The following is a 19,511-nucleotide window of genomic DNA, read 5'->3' on the forward strand; positions in this document are numbered from 1 at the left end:
AGTTAAAAAGCCTGAGAAATTGGCAGCCAGACGCCCGGGGAAAGTACAACAAACATGGACAGATCTCTTATGAGGGCCACGCGAATCAGACTCGAAAGTCAAAGACAAAAAAGTTTTCTGTGGTTGTGACCCTTATTTGACTTATTTCATATTATTGAAGCTACCAGGTTGTTGTTATAAGGCTTGAGGACTCAAATTAGCCAATTTTCTTTCTTTCACTTTCTTGTAAATTAAAGGCTTTTTGATAAACCCTAACCATGACAAACGATAACCCTTGACCCAATAGGTATAAATATGGTATAATGGTTAGGAGTGGTCAATACAATGTTTTCAGAAAATGAGCTAGAATGCTAAGCAACCCAAGCCCTAACCAGAAGATTAGATACAAAAACAAATGTGTATTCAACCTTTGTCACCGAAGTTGAATAAAGAGGCATCCATGACCTTTTGTTGTACCCTGATATCTTTCCTTACTGATTTTATTGGCATCGACGATTCCCAGCTCAAAAAAAAAACTCATCCCAGTCCCAGAGGGATACTGGCAGCATGTTGAAGGATTTTTCGCTTTAAGAATCAGGCCAAAAATCATCAAAAATCTTTCTATTCGAAAGTTTCTATTTGATTTGACGTTTTTCTTAGTTAGGAGATCGAAGAACGAAAGCAAAAGGGTTCAAATAAAAGAAAAGTAGCAATTAAATCGAAAACAGTTAAAAATTATTTAGGTTTCTAATCTAGCAAACCCTTTGTTTTGTTTTATAATTTTAATACACTATTTACAACTTTTCACTGAGTGAAAATTTTCAACAAACGAATCTGATGACGTCAGTAACTTGTTGCAGTGTGGCCTCAGTCAATTGTCGAATGCTTCGTCTCCCTAAAGAACAAAATCGAACAAAATCATTACAAACACTGACATACATAACATTCAGAAACTCTTCAATAAAAATTGGCAGTTGTCAATACAGTCTGAAAAAAAATATTCCAACAAGGCAAGGAATACTGGAAAGCAATAAAATCCAAAATCGAAATATGCAACTGAATAAAGTAGAAAGCTAAAATCGCCCTTTTCATCATAACCGAAATTCTGAAAACGACGAAATACCGCAAAATCCAAATATACTCTGACTATGATTGTAAGAACTTTTGCGCTAGAACAAAATCTTATGCTAAATACTTCTACACAGTAGATTCTCTATAATTCGAGCACGCAAGGGGAACACAAATTTGTTCGAGTTAAGGAGACAATCGAGTTATGGAGGTTCGAGTTAAAGGGACTCCGCTGTATTATACAAAAATTACTATTCAAAAGAGGAAAAAATATGCTTACATCGATGTCCACTTCCCGATTCTTGCTCAGCCCCTTTTTCAATTTCAACTCAATCCTGAAACAAAGAGAAAACAAAAAATGTACCCGGTAAACTTTCCCCAAGTCCTTTTCAAGCTGCTACAAAAAGAAGTCAAGTGTCGTAAGGGTGTCGTTTTTCATATTTTGAAAAAAAACTTGCCGTGTGTCGGACTGTTTCGGTTAGCGAGATTCTGTGTCTCACTTTGTCCTAGTTTTCTGGGACAAAATCGGAGAAAACAGTGCTCTTTTTTAAGATGAAAGATAGCATTACATTGATGCGTTAAATGTAACGTCACTATAGTTGCCTAAACGTAACAAACCGAACATCGCGTCATCTTTTCAGTCAGCGAAGAAGAGTTAAGAACAGGCTACGTATTGAGTAGGTAGGAAAAAAAAGACCGTTATGGTTCGGATTGGTTAGACTCTATCTGCGGATAATCGTCTAATCAAGGATAAGGACACCATGGCGTTTAAAAAACACCGTTGACCCTGTACTCTCGACACAACAGAACCACAGTGTATCGGCTACGTTATTCGAGCAAGTTGGGGCAAATGGTTGCCCATGCACGTATTTGAACGATACAGTGTTTTGCTTTCCCACACTCTTGCAATTCAGTAATGGTACGCACAAAATATTTTAACATTTCCAGGGGTTAAAAGACTGATTTCACTTCATCCACCATCACTTTGAGGTAGGAAAAGAAATTTTCCAAGGATCTTTTAGCAAATTTTGCCATTGGGAGTATCCACACATTTTCAAAAATTATATATTTTTTTCTTGAAAAGGTTCGTCCACCCCCTATGGAAATTTAATAGAATGGCCCAATAAGGCTTTCATATAAAAGGAGTTTAACTCTAACTGTTTTTACCTGTGTTTGCTGCTCTTTTTCTTTCGGATGTGGCTGTCTGAAGTAAAGACAGAAAAAGAAAAACATCAAGCATCGCCATTATGGACAGAACCTGCAACCTCAATATTAGCGCCTTCTTGATCTAATATCTAACTTTCGAACGATTTCGAGTTATGGATTAAGGTCAACTAATGAAAGGCTGAAGAGGAACAGAATTCTTACTTTTCATGATTTTGCCAGAGTGTTCACCATGTGAATGATGTAAAGTTGAATCGATCCTGTCAATATTCTCTTCTAAAAATGAAAATGAAAGTAGTTTGATCGTTAACTTGATAATATTCTTTTTACAATCAAAAAGGGGTTTAGAGTGTTATCTCGAGTTCCAAATAAATGCCCCCTCTTCTTCACCGTTGATTTTTGAGATGCCTTGGAGTTTTTACAAGATACTTCACTAATTGGTCATTTAAAGTGATAGAGATGGCGCTTTCTTTAGAAAAAGTAATAAGATTATTTTATTACATCTTAACGACCAACCAAATCAAATAAGAGCTTGTAAAAACTCCAGCTTGTCCCTGATTTTTCGATATCTTTTCAGCGCCTGTAAAACTTTCTACGAAGATATTTCCCTCATTTTAGACCCTTGAGAGTAAGGTTAGTTTTTTTCATTTTTCTCATAATGCGACATTTTGTATCTACCTTTCAGGAGAAAAATATCAAAATCATCCCAAGAATTATCCATGCGCAGATCTTAGATCAGTAAATAGTTTCTTCTTAATTATTTGAGGGTTCATTTAATTCATAGGGTCCAGTATAAACATTCCAATTTTCTTATTCAAAACAATGAGCGTTATTTCAAAACGACAATGTCTTACTTTTGTCGTCTTGTTGTACCATACCAGCTACCGCCTGAAAATATTCAAAAAAATTCCTGAGAACATAATAACAAAAGATGCACATGCCAACGAAATGTTGGAGAACTGACAGACATTAAAATCCACCAAGGAGAACATATAGGATTAAAAATAAGATTAGACTGAGGGGATAGTTAGGACACCAGCCTGCAGTCAGCGTTCAACTTACATTACATGAAAGTTAGACAAGCGCTGGTTTAACATATTAACCGAATTGGTCGAATTTTTGGACATGGAAGAAGGGAATGAAAACTGACAACAACAAACTTAGTCAAATCAGATACCGTAAAAACCCCCTTCTTTAAACCCCCCCCCCTCGATTAAACGCCCCTCCTTGAGGGGCAAAGCATTACTTACAGCAGCCGATGTAATTGATGATTTCGAAAACAACCTTTCAGATTCTTTGAATTTCCTGTTTCTTTTCTCGATCTTCTGATTTGGTCCGGTGGCTCTATAAAAATTTGAAAATCAACTCATTTCTCTTTTCTTTGTGACCATTCATTAAAGAGAACAATTTATTGTCTAAAAGAAACATTTTAAATGACAAACTTGGATAAAAAATGGATAGTACAACGGGGTGAACTTCAATTTCATTTTGTTTTTTGACGCAGTCTGTGCGAGTTTTTACGCAATGGAATAAATGCTCTTTTCACATAACGACGGGCTTATATAGCATAGTTGCCCATCGTTAAGAAAATTCCCTGTGACGTCAGTTGCAGTAGGGACTCCATAGCTCGAACACACACGGGGAACAAAAATTTGTTCGAGTTAATGTTCAGATTAGTTTATATTCTTCTTTCTTTTCATTTATATCTAATGTATTACAAACAATATATTTAGATGTGGCCTTTGCCATCATTGAAACTAATTCGTTTCCTTCAATCACCTTTCTACATGGCGCTGTCACAGTCAGATCAAGACTGGGAAAAATACCTGCGGGACGCTGGAATCACAGAAGAAGCTGCACACCAGTATGCAAAGAGCTTCACAGAGAATCGAATGACATTCGAGATATTACCCTCTATGGACAGGTCATTTCTTAAAGACCTGGGCATTGCAGTTATTGGGGGATATAATGAATATTCTCCAACACGTCAGTAGTAGCAGTACCCCAGACTCGACTACGTATGCTACAACTAATCCAACTCCTTCTGTCGTACCAACCACCTCACATAAATCCGCAAAATTACCTTCCATTACGTCTGACATGACTTATCCGCAGTTTCGCAAATTCAAAATCGATTGGGAGGGATCCCAGCAAACCAGATTGCATCAATGATTTACAACACATGTGACGATACTACCCAAACAAGTATCATCAACAACCATCCAAACTTTCTAACATTCAATGAGACTTTGAACAAACTTTTTATTGAATCAAAGCAATTGTTAATCGCAAGTGTTAGTGAAGGTATTCGTTCGTTCGACTATAAGCGCACAACTTGTTTACAAACTGATTGGAGCAAGGACGGATATGGGTATTTACTACTACAACAGCATAGTAAATGTGACACAAAGAATGCACCTAAAGAACCGTTCCCTCAAATTCAGATTCACCATCCTGTATTGCCCTTTAAAATGGATGCGTGGACCCGATGCCATGTCCAGGAACCCTGCCAGCGTAGCTTCCATCGACTCATTTAAGGAGACCATGAAAGTGTGGCGTCAAACGACAACTACTGCTACCATGACAGAAGATGATCGTAATCCAGACATCGATTCAGAAGTCAGTGCCATTTCCGCCATCAATATGTGCCAAACAACTGACCATGTTCAACTCCTTACTCTCGATCAGATTCGTGAACATGGATCAACTGATAGACTACTCGTTACTGCTACAAACCATCCAGGACGGCTTCCCAACAGCCCGTGAAAGCCTACCTGCTAATCTACGACCATTCTGGGAAGTTAGAAATCGTCTATCGCTTTGGAATGGTCTCATAATGTTAGACGAACGCCTCGTGATACCCAAGAACCTCCGTCATCAGATCCTTCAAGCCCTCTATTCCGCCTATCAAGGCTGCACAGGCATGCAGGCTCGAGTCAAAGATTGTATCTATTGGCCGGGAATCAACAAAGATATCCAACGAATCCATAACTGCTGTAAAACTTGTATCAGTCACTCACCCAGTGTCAGCCCACGGAACCGATCATCCAAGCCCTCCACCGCAATACCCATTCCAAATAATCACCGGTGATTATTTCATTATTGCAAGTCACTACTATCTGACGATTATTGATAAATATAGCGGCTGAAACTGCCTGTATCATTTTGGAACCAATGAAGCCACCAGTGCCACCCTGATATCCACTTGTCGTTCCCTCTTCACCAACTATGGCGTTCCAGAAGAATTCAGTTCAGATGGAGGACCTCAGTTAACCGCAAACAAGTTCCAACAATTCTTATCAGATTGGGGAGTCAAACACCGTCTATCATCAGCAGAGTATCCCCAGTCTAACGGCAGAGCAGAACTAGGTGTGAAAGCTGCAAAAAGAATTCTACTCGATAACGTATCACCAAATGGCAAAATCGACAACAACAAGGTTTCTCGAGCAATCTTACAATACAGAAATACTCCTCTACCAGATCCCAAACTCAGTCCTGCCCATATCCTACTTCACCGCCAGCTGCGTGACCACATACCCACACACCCATCCCACTACCAGCTTCACTCATCATGGGTGATAGACGCAAGACAACGGGAACAAACAAATGTCATGTCATCAGTAAGAAGTACAACAGACACGCCAAAACATTACCGTCCCTATCCGTTGGAACCACTGTCGTCATCCAAAACCGTAGTGAGAAGCATCAACGCCGATGGATTCGCTCTGGGATAATTGTAGAAACACTCCCTAACAGACAATACAGAGTCAGAACCAATGGCTCAGGGAGAGTGACACTGCAAAATCGTCGCTTCCTTCGACCAGCAACATTTGTATCACCAACAGCACTACCCACACCCACCAATCTGCTTCCAGCCTCACTATTAGAGACTACTCCTCCAACTATTCCTCATCCAACAGTTCCTATGCCCGCTCAGCCTCAGCCAGCACATTCAACACAAGCAACAGTTACCAGATCGTCATCAAATATCCTACGACGATTAGCATCTCATAACGCGCCTGGCCTCTTGGAACAACAACCACTTGCTCCCCGCCGATAGGGGAAAGAGCCATTGAACTGTATATAAAGAAACGTTGAACTTTTGTGTTTGTATCTTTTTTTAATTTATTTGATGTGTTTGCTTTTGTATTTGTCCCCATTTTGTATGTATTTTGATGTACTTGTGTAAATGATTGTACGGAAGTGTGTTTATCAAAAAAGTTTTTTGCAATTCATTGTTTCTCCACTATTACTTTTCTTCTATCTTCATTTGGATTAGGTTTTTCTTTCACATACCACTATTTAAATTCCCTTTAACTTTTTGCTAAATTACCCTCTGTTTCGGAATGATTAAAAAATTAAAAATACCAAAAAAATCGTAAATATACACAATTAACAAAAATATTCTTAACTTTTTTTCGTTTTTATCAGTTTGAGTTATTTATATATCAATACTTTTCTTTTTCTAAAATGACAGATATTACATATCTTCACTATATATAAAGAAACGTTGAACTGTACCGGGTGCACCAAAAAAAAAGTATACAAGTTTGTCAAGATATTGTGAGCTTCAGGATGTATATATTTTGTTCATTCTTTTTTTATCGTATAGAGGATGCTCTAACTTTAATTTTGAGCTATCATACATTAAGTTTGAAAAAGTAGTTCGAAAGTTATTTCCAAAAAACTGACTTTTTTTCCAGGTCAAAATTTCAAAAAATCATTAAAAACAGCAATCACGCTATAAATAAGACAAAATGACAAAAACACAATTTCATTGTTTTTTTTATTCCTTTTTCTCTTATCTTATATTTTGCCAACAGTTTGTCCATCTTATTTGCACGTCATGAACATTTCCAACACCAGCAAACTAAATGCAGACCCAAGTTCTTTGAGCAACTAGTCGAGGAATGGTGATCTATTTGTTTCAAAAACTTTCTCACATAACATCAAAATCCCACGTGAGAATAGCTTGTTTTACCATATTCTTAAATTCCGCAACGAGTTTTGATGAGCACAGTTGCATTTCTTTGGTATTTTTATGTGTAAAGAAGGTAAGTGTTAAGAGAAAAGTTTGCTCGCTGTTTTTAATGATTTTTTTAAATTTCGACATAATAAAAAAAGTAGTTTTTTGGAAATAACTTTCAAACTAATTTTTCAAATTTAATGTATGATAGCTCAAAATTCAAGTTAAAGCATCCTCTATACAATAAAAAAAGAATGAACAAAAAATTTAAATCCTGAAGCTCACAATATCTCGACAAAGTTGTATACTTTTTTTTGGTGCACCCGGTATATATAAAAGGAAACCGAACACTATCTACAGTGGGATGTTCAGATTAGTTTATATTCTTTATATTCTTCTTTCTTTTCATTTAGATCTAATGTATTACAAACAATATATTTACATGTGGCCTTTGCCATCATTGAAACTAATTCGTTTCCTTCAATCACCTTTCCACAGTTAAGGAAATTTTGAGTTATGGAGTAAGGTTTTTAAGGAATTGTTAACCAAAGGGACCAGCAAAGTTGCTCGAGTTAAAGAGACAACTGGCTTACAGAGGTTCGAGTTATGGACACTTCACTGTATTTTCAAAGAAACCTGGCGAGCTCGGTTCGATATTTGACCTCTAGCAGCAATACATCTCAGTAAAGCCCTCACCAGTCATTATGTATTAAAAACCGAGTTGCAGCATTTTTAGGTTGTCAAAGTTAACTTAAAGATTGGACATCCACAACAGGGGACTTTTTCAGTGTTTTTTTTTTAGGAATAGTAACAATAAGGAATCCTATTCAATCCAATCCATTTAGTTCTATTACAAAACGCACGACTATTAGATACTTACTTCTGAGAGAGCAGTCGATCCCATCCTCGGATTATATTTCCATACAATTGTGTATCTTCAAGGTAACTTCCTTCGAATGCATAAATTTGTCGTTCAAGGTTGGCCAAACTGACCTGGTAAAGAAGAATACAATATTGATTGCACATAACAAATTTACAAAGAAGATGGCTCGTTGAATTTGAAAACAGCAAAAGGCAGAGTGTTTAACTCAAATGAGCTACTTTCTAGAGGCTGTTACGTTCATCAATGATATACATTCAAAAAACCATAAACATGCAAAATATTATGTATATAATTGATTGCTGATAAGAAAATCATGACCAACAATATTGCATTGAAAATTAAAAAGAAGAAGGCCCACCAAATTGAAAACACACCTGCAAAAAGTAGGGTGTTTAACTCCAACGAGCTACCTTCCAGATGATGTTATTTACAATGTAGAACGTATAAATAATCATAAAGGCGAAATCAGGAGGCTACAAAGTATCTCTATACTAATAATAAAGTTTCTAACACGGAGAAGGATCTTTTTCTTTTTCATTTTTAACTTTTTCAACTTTTTAAATTATTTTCAACGATTTATGATTTAAGATTAATACAAGATTAGCCCTGCGTGAATCAAAACAAATATTTTTGATAACTTTTGAAATAGTTATCTAATTGACTAGAAATTTAGCAGGATTGGCCAGTTGGGTGTTTAAGATAAAAACAGCAATTATTGCTCTTTTTAGCAATTATTGGCGAAAACGGAAATTTTTTCAACGATGAAATGCAGAGTCAGCAAAATTTGTCGTCCTTATAAGGGCAAAGATGTCAGAGGTGTTTGAAAATTGTAAAATTGCATCAAGGAAAAGGTTTTTCAGATTTTTAAAAGTGATTTTTTCAATTTTTCATTGCTCAATAACATGAAAAATTCTAAAATAATATGATAATATGATCCTGCATCGATGCCGAAACACAGTCAGAAAGAGAAAACAAAACCCTTGTCGTAAGTTTGTTTACATATGACTCGATTTTGCTATCTGCATTTCCGGCAAAAACCAGTTGAAAACAAAACTGAAGGAGGCACAGTGGACCTATTTATGCGAGAGTGTCAAATACCACGTGCTCAATAATAAAATCAACTTTTATTTCCCAAAGTGGCAATAATTGCCGAAAACAGCAATTTTCATTTACAGTATTTACTTTTTTTACTTTTCTGCTGATTCAGCATTTCATTGTTGAAAAAATTGCTGTTTTCGACAATAATTGCAAAAAAGAGCAATACTGTAATTGCCATTTTTATTTTAAACACCCAACTGTTGGCGTCTTCTGAGAAAATTTCGGCATCAGTGATGATATTACCACCTGAAGCTTCCCCTCCAACTTTTCTTCACTTTAATAATTTTAATATCATAATTCAATCATAAAAATCTGCTCTCCTACACAAATTTTGCAACAACCAGATTTTTCCGACCTTCAATGAGAACGGTCATGCTCTAGAATTTCGTTTCTGAAAAAGGGCGTTTGAAATTTTTTGCTTATGTTATGATAGATTGCTGATTCAAACTTTGTTTTTATGTTGATATAAACTTTGATTGTTTGATTTATGCTCATGATTTGAACTTTGTTTTGCTTGGATTATTGGTTTGATTTTAATAATGAGCAACCAAAGGAATTCAAGATCTAACACTGAAATGGCCAAATTTGAGGAAGTTATGGAAAAGAAATTAACAGAATTTGGTAAATCCTTGGCTGTAGAGGAAGGTTTTAACGATTTGAAAGAAATGTTTCAAAATCTATGTAAAACTCTATCTGATCAAAAGTTGGAAATTGATAATCTTAATGTTAAAGTGACTAGAAATGATCTGAAAATCTCCCAACTTGAGGACAAAGTGGCTGTTCTGGAAGCTTCTGTTGAAGCATTAAAATCTCATGCTGACAATAACGAACAATATTCAAGAAGGCAGTGTCTTCGAATTAATGGTATACCAAAAGCCAGAGAGGAATCTAGTAAGCAATGTGTTGATAAGGTAATCGAGGTATGTAAAGAATCTTTGAAAATTGAAATCAAGAAAGAAGATATTGACAGGGCTCATAGAGTTGGCAAAGAACGAAAAACTATGATTGTGAAATTTTTTTCTTTTGGTAAACGCAGTAGTATCTATAGAGCAAGAAAAAATGGTGGTGATAAAGTGAAGGTGTACTTAGATTTGACAACTAAAAGGTTAAATCTTCTTGACAAGGCTCGTGAAAAAATCACGCCAGATTGTAATGTTGAATTTGTTTTCGCAGATATAAACTGCAACACTGTGGCTAAAATGAAAGATGGTGGGTTCCGATTCTTTGACAGCGAAGAAAAGTTTGATAAAATGATTGAGTAAATACGCCTTTACGCCTTATGCTTTTTTTTCTTTTTTTTTCTTTCACTTAAATAAACACACTCTTTAACCTTTGAAATCTCGTTTTCCAACAAAAATCAGTTTTTTTTTTCTTTTTAGCAAACTTAACTTGATATAATTAATCGCCTTTTTTTCCCCTGTTCTTAACGACTTGTAACAACGTTTCGAGTCCTTTGTTTGATACATTTTTCGTGTTTTTTTTTGCAAATCATCTTTTCTGAGATGATTTGCTTTTCAATTGTTTTTGTCATCTTTTTATGTTTGAATATAATTAGTGTATTGAACTTTTATCTCAATAATGGTTCTTTACGCATTATACACTTCTTTTCTTGTTTTACAACTTTTTTCGGAATTATCTTTTTGTTTTTTTGTTTTTACTTTTTCGGCTTAGAGAGCATCGAGAGCAAATTTCCTATGTCATGTTGTTTGATGGTTGTTGAAAATAAGAGTTTGTCATGGGGGTAAGTCTTAGTCAATACAGAGCATGCATCGGATTTTTCAATATTTTATGTTTGAAATATCGTGAGCCTAACCACTCCTTTAGTTTTTCCATCCTACAAAATTTTCTTTTTACACTTATGCTTCTATGCCTTCTTTTGTCCGGAGATATTGAGGTTAATCCTGGGCCGGAGAGGGAAACCACGCTTAGTGTTTGTCATTGGAATCTGAATAGCGTTTGGGTTGAAGATTCTATGGGAGATTTTATTAAGATTAAACAACTTTCTGCATTTCTAAACATTCATAAGTTCGACATAGTCTGCTTGGGTGAAACTTTTCTTAACTCTGAGATAAAAGATGACGATCCTAGGCTGGTTATTGAAAATTATGAGATCAAAAGATGCGACCATCCCTCTAACAATAAGAGAGGCGGTGTTTGTATTTATCATCGAGACCACCTAGGTCTTGACGTAAAACCACAACTCACTACTTTGGACGAATGTCTTGTAGCTGAGATGAAAACCGGTGCGAACCGGTTTTTTCTTTGTGTCTGTTACCGTCCCCCAGTCAGACTTCTGACGAATTCGATGTTTTCTCTCGTAAATGGGAGGAGACTATAATAAATATCCAAAATTTTTCTCCTACTGCTACACTTTTTCTTGGGGATTTCAATGTTAAGAATTCTGATTGGTGGAGCGGTGACGTCACTGATCCTAGAGGTAGAGAAATTCAAAACTTAGCTACCCAGCATGGTCTGCAACAATTAATTGATGGGCCTACTCATCTCCTTGATAATTCAACTTCTTGCATTGATCTAATTTTTTCATCAGCTGATCATTTGATTCTGGATAGTGGTATCTTTCCATCCTTGAACCCTAAGTGCCATCACCAGATAACCTTTTGTAAACTAAATTTTAAAATCCCCTTCCCACCATCTTACAAACGAAAGGTTTGGGACTTTTCCAAAGCAAATCCCGATCTTATTCGAAGGGCGGTGGACATGGTTGACTGGGATAGGTTTTTTGAGGGAACTGATATGGATGGCCGGGTCTCCTTCTTGACTGAAACCATCATTAATATCATGTCAAACTTTGTGCCTAATAAAATCATTACCATCAGGAATAAGGATGCAGTATGGATGACAGCTGAGATAAAGAGAGCCCTACTTGAAAAATCTAAAGTTTATGAGCGGTATGTAAAAAATGGGAGGAGAAAAGAAGACCTCAAAATCCTCCAAGAACATCAATCTAGGTGTAGAAGGGCTGTCAGAGATGCTAAAGAATTTTATTTCTCTCGCTTAGCAAATAACTTCAATGATCCAAACTTGGGTTCTAAGAAATACTGGTCTATTCTAAATCAATTTCTTCATAGGAGGAAGTCACCAAGGATTCCACCTGTTCGAGATGCCAGCAATAATCTTATTGCTGATGTTCCAACGAAAACAAATATTTTTAATCAATTCTTTGCAAATCAGTGCTCTCTCATAGACACTGATAGTGTATTGCCGCAACAAAACTATGTAACTAATCTCAGAATAAACAATATACCTCTAGATCAAGTCAAAATTTTAGCCCTCATTCGCGGACTTAAAACTAACAAAGCGCATGGTTGGGATGACATCTCTATACAGATGGTTAAGATCTGTGACGAATCCTTGGTTAAACCTCTTATGAAGATCTATCAATATTCTTTAGATTCATGCATTTTTCCATCAAACTGGAAAAAGGCTAATGTTGTTCCTATATTCAAAAATAAAGGGGACAAGAGTGTAGTAAAAAACTATAGACCAGTGTCTCTCCTGCCTATTTTTGGAAAAATCTTTGAAAAGTGTATCTTTGACTCCGTCTACACCTATTTCGAAAACAACAATCTTTTCACAAATTCCCAGTCTGGGTTCCGCAAGGGTGACTCCTGTGTGTCTCAGCTGTTATCTATAACACACGACATTCTGAATGGTTTTGATGTTGATCCACCTCTAGACACTCGTGGAGTATTCCTTGATATTTCCAAAGCTTTTGACAGAGTTTGGCACGATGGTTTGTTATTCAAACTCAAGTCATATGGTGTTTCTGGCCCCCTTCTTTCATTAATCCAGAATTTTCTTCATGGGAGATCGCAGCGGGTGGTTCTTGATGGTCAGGCTTCTGATTGGACAGAAATCTTGGCCGGTGTACCCCAGGGATCTATTCTCGGACCCCTCTTTTTTTTGATTTACATTAACGACCTCCCTGAGGCAATCCTTTCCATAATCAAAATTTTTGCTGATGACTCGTCCCTGTTTTCACTCATCCTAGATCATATTCGCTGTTCTCAAGAGTTGAACAGTGACATGCAGAAGATAAGTGAGTGGGCTCATCAATGGAAAATGTCCTTCAACCCTGATCCTTCTAAACAGGCAGTTGAAGTGTACTTTACCAGGAGGCTAAATCCACCTGACCCCCCAGAAATTACATTCAATAATGCAGCCATTGCAGTTCAGGATCATCAAAAACATCTTGGTCTCATACTCGATCAAAAGCTGGCCTTTGACCGTCACCTTGATGAAAAAATAAAAAAGGCTAATCAAGGTATTGGTCTTATTCGCAGACTTCGCAAGTTTCTACCCAGGGATTCTCTTGTCACTATATACAAAACCTATGTTAGACCACACTTAGATTATGGAGATATCGTATATGATCGTCCTGGTAATTCCTCATTCTCTGAAAAACTCGAGTCTGTTCAATATGATGCTTGTCTTGCAATAACCGGATGCTTCAGAGGAACATCCAGAGAAAAAATCTACCTTGAGCTAGGATTTGAAAGCCTGGCAAACAGGCGGTTAACTAGAAGACTCGTATTTTTTTATAAAATAATCAATGGCTTTGCTCCTGCTTATCTTACGAATATTCTTCCTCCCCAGAGAGGAGAGGAAGAGCGCAATGCAGGGCGAAGGATAAAACCACCACTCGAGGCACCTTTCTGTAGAACCGAGCGCTATCGTGCCTCTTTCTTTCCTTTTTGCATAAATGAATGGAATAACCTCGGAGATCATATACGGAATCTTCCAACTATTAAGTCCTTTAAGCAAGCAATTCTCCAATTCCTCAGACCCAGTGCTAACTCAGTTTTCAAAGCTAGTGACAACAAGGGCGTGGTTCTCCTTAACCGATTAAGGGTTGGTTTCAGTCATCTTCGTGAGCATAAGTTCAGGCACAATTTTGCTGACACAGTCGACCCTTTTTGCAACTGTCGACAAAATTCAGTCGAAACAACACAGCATTTTTTGGTGCATTGCTCTGATTACTCTAACGACAGACTTGTTATGTTTGACAGCCTTCTTCAACTTGACATAACTTTGTTTCCATTTAATCCCAGAACATTGTGTAGAATACTTCTTTATGGTGACCCCGAATTTAGCGTTGTCCAAAATCATGATATATTGAGCATAACGATAAAATTCATCTGCGATACTGGACGTTTTGGGGGACCGTTATTCTAGTCTTATGCTCCAAGTGCTCTCCTAGCTCTTTCTGTTTATTTTTATTTTTGTTATCAATTATTTTCTGTAGTTAGTTTTTGTTGTTTTTTTCTTTTTATATATATTTTCTTTTTATATATATTTTCATTTCTTAGTCATTATTGCTCATTTTGTAAGCTCATTTGGGGTTCCTTCCTCCTGGCGGTATGATCTGGTGGTCCTTTTGCGGGAGGATAGGAACCTTTAGATTTGTACTATTTGTTCGTGGGACTATACTATAGATAAAAAAAAAAAAAAAAAAAAAAATAATAATTTTAACTTTTTTTTTGAGGTTTGTTTTTGTACTAGGGTTAAACTAGATTGGTCCCTGACTGGACACGCAGACAGAGGGGTCTCAGATGTTGCGTGCAATTTGAAGGATTTTCCCAGACTGAAAAGTCTGATTTTGACTGTCATTCAAAAAAAAATGCTCTGGTATTCAAAGTTTTCATTTCAATCACAGACTTTGATTGGAAGCGTTGCGTACTTATAGCGCAATCTTTTAGGCACCTTTTTTTGGAAGCATTGCGAAAAAATTAAACGTTGCAGAATTTTCCAGACAATCTCAATCGAACGGAATCGACGATCGAACCAGACAAACCAAATCGAATGCAATCGACCAATTGAAATTCGATTGTCGAACGCAATCAAATCTTATATTACCGCAATTTTCAGATTCAATTGATGTTCGATAAATTGCGTTCGATTGATGTTCGATTGCGTTTGATTGCGTTCGATCGTCGATTCATTGTCATTGACCCCCGGATTGTTCATCGCATAATTTCTATGGGAAATCGAAAGTAATTTCATTCGGCTTGTGATGTTTGAGAGCTTGGATGTTGGAAAGCTGCAAGAATAAAGCCAGACGATCTCAATCGAACGGAATCGACGTTCGAAACCAGTCGAACAACAATCGAACCAATCGAATATTACCCAGAATTTTGACGTTCTATTGAGATTCGATTGCGTTTGACAATCGAATTTCAATCGGTCGATTGCGCTCGATTTGGTTCGATCGTCGATTCTGTTCGATTGAGATCGTCTGGAATTTTGCAACTGTCAATTCTATGCAACTGGCCAACTGAAGCACACCTCAAAATCATTTCTCAACAAACATATTCTTTTATTGGCAATTTCCTTCTTACTTTCAAACTAAAAATACTTACAGCAAGCTCTTCTTTCTTCTTCAAAAGATCTGCAAGTTCAGTCCTTGTGTCTTGGATGCTGTCTTGAGCCGCCATCTTTTTTTGTCATTTGTTTGTTGTGAAAATTTATTGTGGCGGATATAAGTATTTTGTTTTGAGCTTTGCCGCCCGAGGGCGTACGTGGAACCGTTTGTGTTCCATTCCGTCAACAACGATGACCCGCCGGCGCCAGAGCAGCAGAGGGAGCTTAAACCCAAAACTCTTGAATGGATGGCGGGGGGAATGAAGCCACTTACTTTCTTAGGTTGCACGTGTATAAGATTCTCGTCCGAGTTACCTCCGTCTTTGTTCGGGGTCGCGTGGGGTTCCGCACCTTCAACGAACCTTGTTGTTGTCCCCTCCTCCCCCTGCGTATCATCAGCTTTTTGGTACCGTTAAAAGCACAGGTCGAAATCATATATCGATGCTGTTGACGCTGTGCCGACGGATAGAGATTCTATTCAGCGCGCAATCAACGAAGACAAAAGTAACACCATGACGACCATCCAAGATCTTGGATGAAGTTCAAAGTTGAAAACACAACTAAAAAATATCATCAATGCTTTTTAAAAAGAGTCAGTGATAAGAGAATCATACATAATATACATTTGGGGATCATGTAAAGGATTTCTTTTGAAAGAAACTCACTCCAATTACACATGGAGGTTTCTGGGGAATTTATAAATAGTAAACTGCATACTGATATGATACAGTCTGCTAGACATTAATAAGGTAACATTTGCTCTTCATCTTTGATTCTTTCTACAATGGGATTGACACATACGCGATAAAATTTCTATTATTGGTCTTCAGAGGTTGATATATTTTTGAAAACTTAACCTCTGATACTCAGGGTAGCTTTTTGGTGCTTACTGAGAGCGCTACATAATTCTCTGAGGTCAATCAGTAACGTAAATACCTTATCACTGAGAGCGCTACATAATTCTCTGAGGTCAATCAGTAACGTAAATACCTTATCACTATCAGGGAAAAAATGTCACGAGTTTTTTTAGTCGAGGTTTTTTTTCGTCGGGGAAAAAATTCGTCACCTACTACTATACTACTGTACTAGAGGGATTTTCGTGACTTTCCCCCGATCAAAATTTCGAATTCGTCACTTTTCCCCGACGAAATTTACAATTTAAGTCACCTTCACCCAACTAAATTGTCCAAATGAAATGGTTTCCTCCACTAGCTCCAAAAAATCTTGTAATTCGGCGTTTAAATTAAAGCACTAATTTCGGTTAATAAAGGTGTAAAAAATATAGATTTTAATTTTGGTTGGGGTTTAAAAAATTGGGTAAAAGTTTTGGTCGGGGATAAAAAAATCGGATAAAAGTTTTGTTCGGGTGATGAAATATCGGTGTAAAAATTCACCGGGGTAAAATTTCGTCACTTTCCCCCGACATTTTTTTCTTCGATAAGGTAAAGCCTGGGGTACACGGAAGGACAAGTTTTCCGCCCCTTAAATAACGTTAGTTAATGTTTTTTAGTTTTTTTTCGAAGCATTTTGATACACAATATCATGGACAAAATATTTGAGACAAAGAAAGGGGATTTCTCTGCGAAATTTTAAACACCACAAATGATTTTTAAGCGCGTTAAACAACAGTTGGGAAATAGAGTTTTAGCTCTGAGTTTTAACACGATACTTAAGCCCACTTAAGGCTTAGGTTCATAGGATCTCAGATTTTAAAAGCTCAAATTTGCTCCAATATAAGAAGCAATTATGTCAAAAGTAAGAGATACAATCAACATTTGGAAGCCTAAAACTAAAGTTTTCAAAACTAGTTCTGTGCTTAAAGATCAAAATGTACAGCAATATCTTGAATCCTTCCATCGTAAATACGTCATAGTGACGATAGATAAAGCTTCCAAAAACTTTGCCTTTATTTGTAAGAAGTTCTATGTCGCCAAACTCATTGCTGAGGTTTCAGGCAATAATACATACTTGCCTAGTGACATAGACTTCAATACCATCATCAATACAAATGAGGAAATGTGTAAGCGCTTTGGTTTAGGATTGATAGAAAAAATGAAAACTCTTCCCATCATGTATTGGATGCCAAAAATGCATAAAAATCCTATTGGTTTCAGATTTATTGTAGCCTCTAAAACTTGTAGCACCAAACCGTTGACCGCAGTTGTTTCAAATGTTTTTAAAGTTCTCTACAAACATGTTGAAAGTTTTCACAGAAAATCAAGATTCTTTTCTGGGTTTAGCAAATTTTGGGTGGTTCAAAATTCTTCACCGGTTATTGAACATCTAAATCGGATAAATGCAAAGAAAAAGCACAAAGAATTTCTACCTTCGATTTTGCTACACTTTATACCACTCTTCCTCATGAATTACTTGTAAAAACTTTGACAGATATCATTAATTTCGTTTTTGATGGGGCATGTCGCAATAAACTTGGATTTTCTGCAAATTCAGTCTATTGGACAGCAAAAGGAAAAGATAACAGATTTTTTACCAACATTTCCTTATCAGAGTGTGTTGAATTTTTAATCAAGAATTGCTATTTCAAAGTTGGTAATCATATACTCAGACAAAACATCGGTATCCCGATGGGAATAGATCCAGCTCCATTTTGGGCTAACCTTTTTCTTTATTATTACGAATCTAAATATGTACAAAATTTGATATCTACTAGTTCTCCTAGAGCATACAATTTTCATTCAGTTGGTAGATTTATTGATGACCTTTGCGCTATTAATGATAGAGATGATTTTTTCTCATGTTATAATGATATATATCCGGAAGAGCTACAGTTGAAAGTTGAACATCATGGAACACATGCAACGTTTTTGGATTTAGATATAAGCATTGAAAATAACATCTTTCGCTACAAATTGTTTGACAAGAGAGACGCCTTTCCCTTTTTCATTGTGAGAATGCCACATAAAGATAGTAATTTACCATCAATCATCTTTTACAGCTCTATATATTCTGAGGTCCTACGCATTGCTAGATGCACTCTTCTTTTTGAAGATGTTCTGCCCAGAATTTCAGAACTGTTCAAGCGCATGCTCAATCAGGGAGCTGAAAGATCTTTCTTGCGAAAACAAATAGTAAAGTGTTTTGATAGATTTCCAGAGACTTTTATGAAATTCGGAGAATCTTTAAATGGTTTTTTAGCGCAACTGCATTTTGAAAAATTGAAACATTTTTTTTTTTTTTTTTTTTTTTTTTTTTTTTTTTTTTTTTATTATTATGTATTGTATGTTAGTTTTCTCAGTCATTTCTTTTTCGTTCTTTCCCGTACAGACGGCTGCACGGACTTTAGGTGTCGAACCGGGTTCTGGGCCTACTTTTTAAAAAATTTGTGTTTTTTGTCGTTTGTCTTGTTCTTGTTCTTGTCTGTTGTTTACCTTTTTTGTTTCTTTGTATTTGTGTGGGAGTTTTTGTTTATTTTTCTATGTTTGTTAGTTTGTTTGGACTGCGGGTCGGTTCAGGGTTATGCAATCTGGGGGAGGCTGAGTGTTGGACGTCCATAAAACATGTTTAAAGCCGCTGCACCTGTCGCAAGTCAGGGACTCCAGATTGCATTGGTTGGGTTTTTGAGTGGGTTTTGGTGTTTGTGTTTTTCTGCTTGGCTTTTTAAACTTTATGTCTATTGGTTTGTTGGTTCTTTTTCGCATAAAATTCTCATTTCTTGACAGGATGTTTGATTGGTTTGATTTATATATTTAGAAAAATTCAAAAAAATGGAAAAAAAACGTATAATTATAAAAATATTAGTGCCTTTTTATGTTTCATCTTTATTTTATTTCGTATTTTCAACACTTTCTCTCCTTGAGGTCAGATCTCTGATCTTCACCATATATAGTATAGAAGTATAAAACCTTCAACAACTCAAATGAATGAATGAACCATTCACAGAAAATCAATCAGGTTGAAGTTGAAAAGGAAAATACGATGACATAGAAATCCATCAATGCAAAACTAGTGATC

General features: G+C 36.5%; 1 protein-coding gene across 1 annotated transcript; it reads right to left on the reverse strand.

Annotated features, from left to right (window-relative positions):
* Positions 1–707: 707 nt before the first annotated feature.
* On the reverse strand, positions 708–15,647 carry LOC136822667 (chromatin modification-related protein MEAF6-like). The gene is made up of 8 exons (XM_067078957.1): positions 15,539–15,647; positions 8,058–8,170; positions 3,462–3,555; positions 3,066–3,099; positions 2,416–2,487; positions 2,215–2,251; positions 1,328–1,382; positions 708–874 (listed from the first exon to the last, which is right to left on the reverse strand). The coding sequence occupies exons 1-8, from the start codon at positions 15,611–15,613 to the stop codon at positions 851–853; spliced, it is 504 nt and encodes a 167-aa protein (XP_066935058.1). The 5' UTR covers positions 15,614–15,647; the 3' UTR covers positions 708–850.
* Between the last annotated feature and the right edge of the window lie 3,864 nt (positions 15,648–19,511).

Source organism: Clytia hemisphaerica, unplaced genomic scaffold, assembly GCF_902728285.1.
Source record: "Clytia hemisphaerica strain Z4C2 unplaced genomic scaffold, Clytia hemisphaerica genome assembly, whole genome shotgun sequence".
Classification (NCBI taxonomy): Eukaryota; Metazoa; Cnidaria; class Hydrozoa; order Leptothecata; family Clytiidae; genus Clytia; species Clytia hemisphaerica.

Excerpts from the sequence above, each read along its gene's own strand:
- LOC136822667 (XM_067078957.1), bottom strand. The coding sequence starts at position 15,613 with ATGGCGGCTCAAGACAGCATCCAAGACACAAGGACTGAACTTGCAGAT. Across the intron at positions 8,171-15,538 it reads AGAAGAAAGAAGAGCTTGCT|GTCAGTTTGGCCAACCTTGA; the intron begins GTAAGTATTTTT and ends CTTCTTTACCAG. Across the intron at positions 875-1,327 it reads ATCGGGAAGTGGACATCGAT|GGAGACGAAGCATTCGACAA; the intron begins GTAAGCATATTT and ends TTTGTTCTTTAG.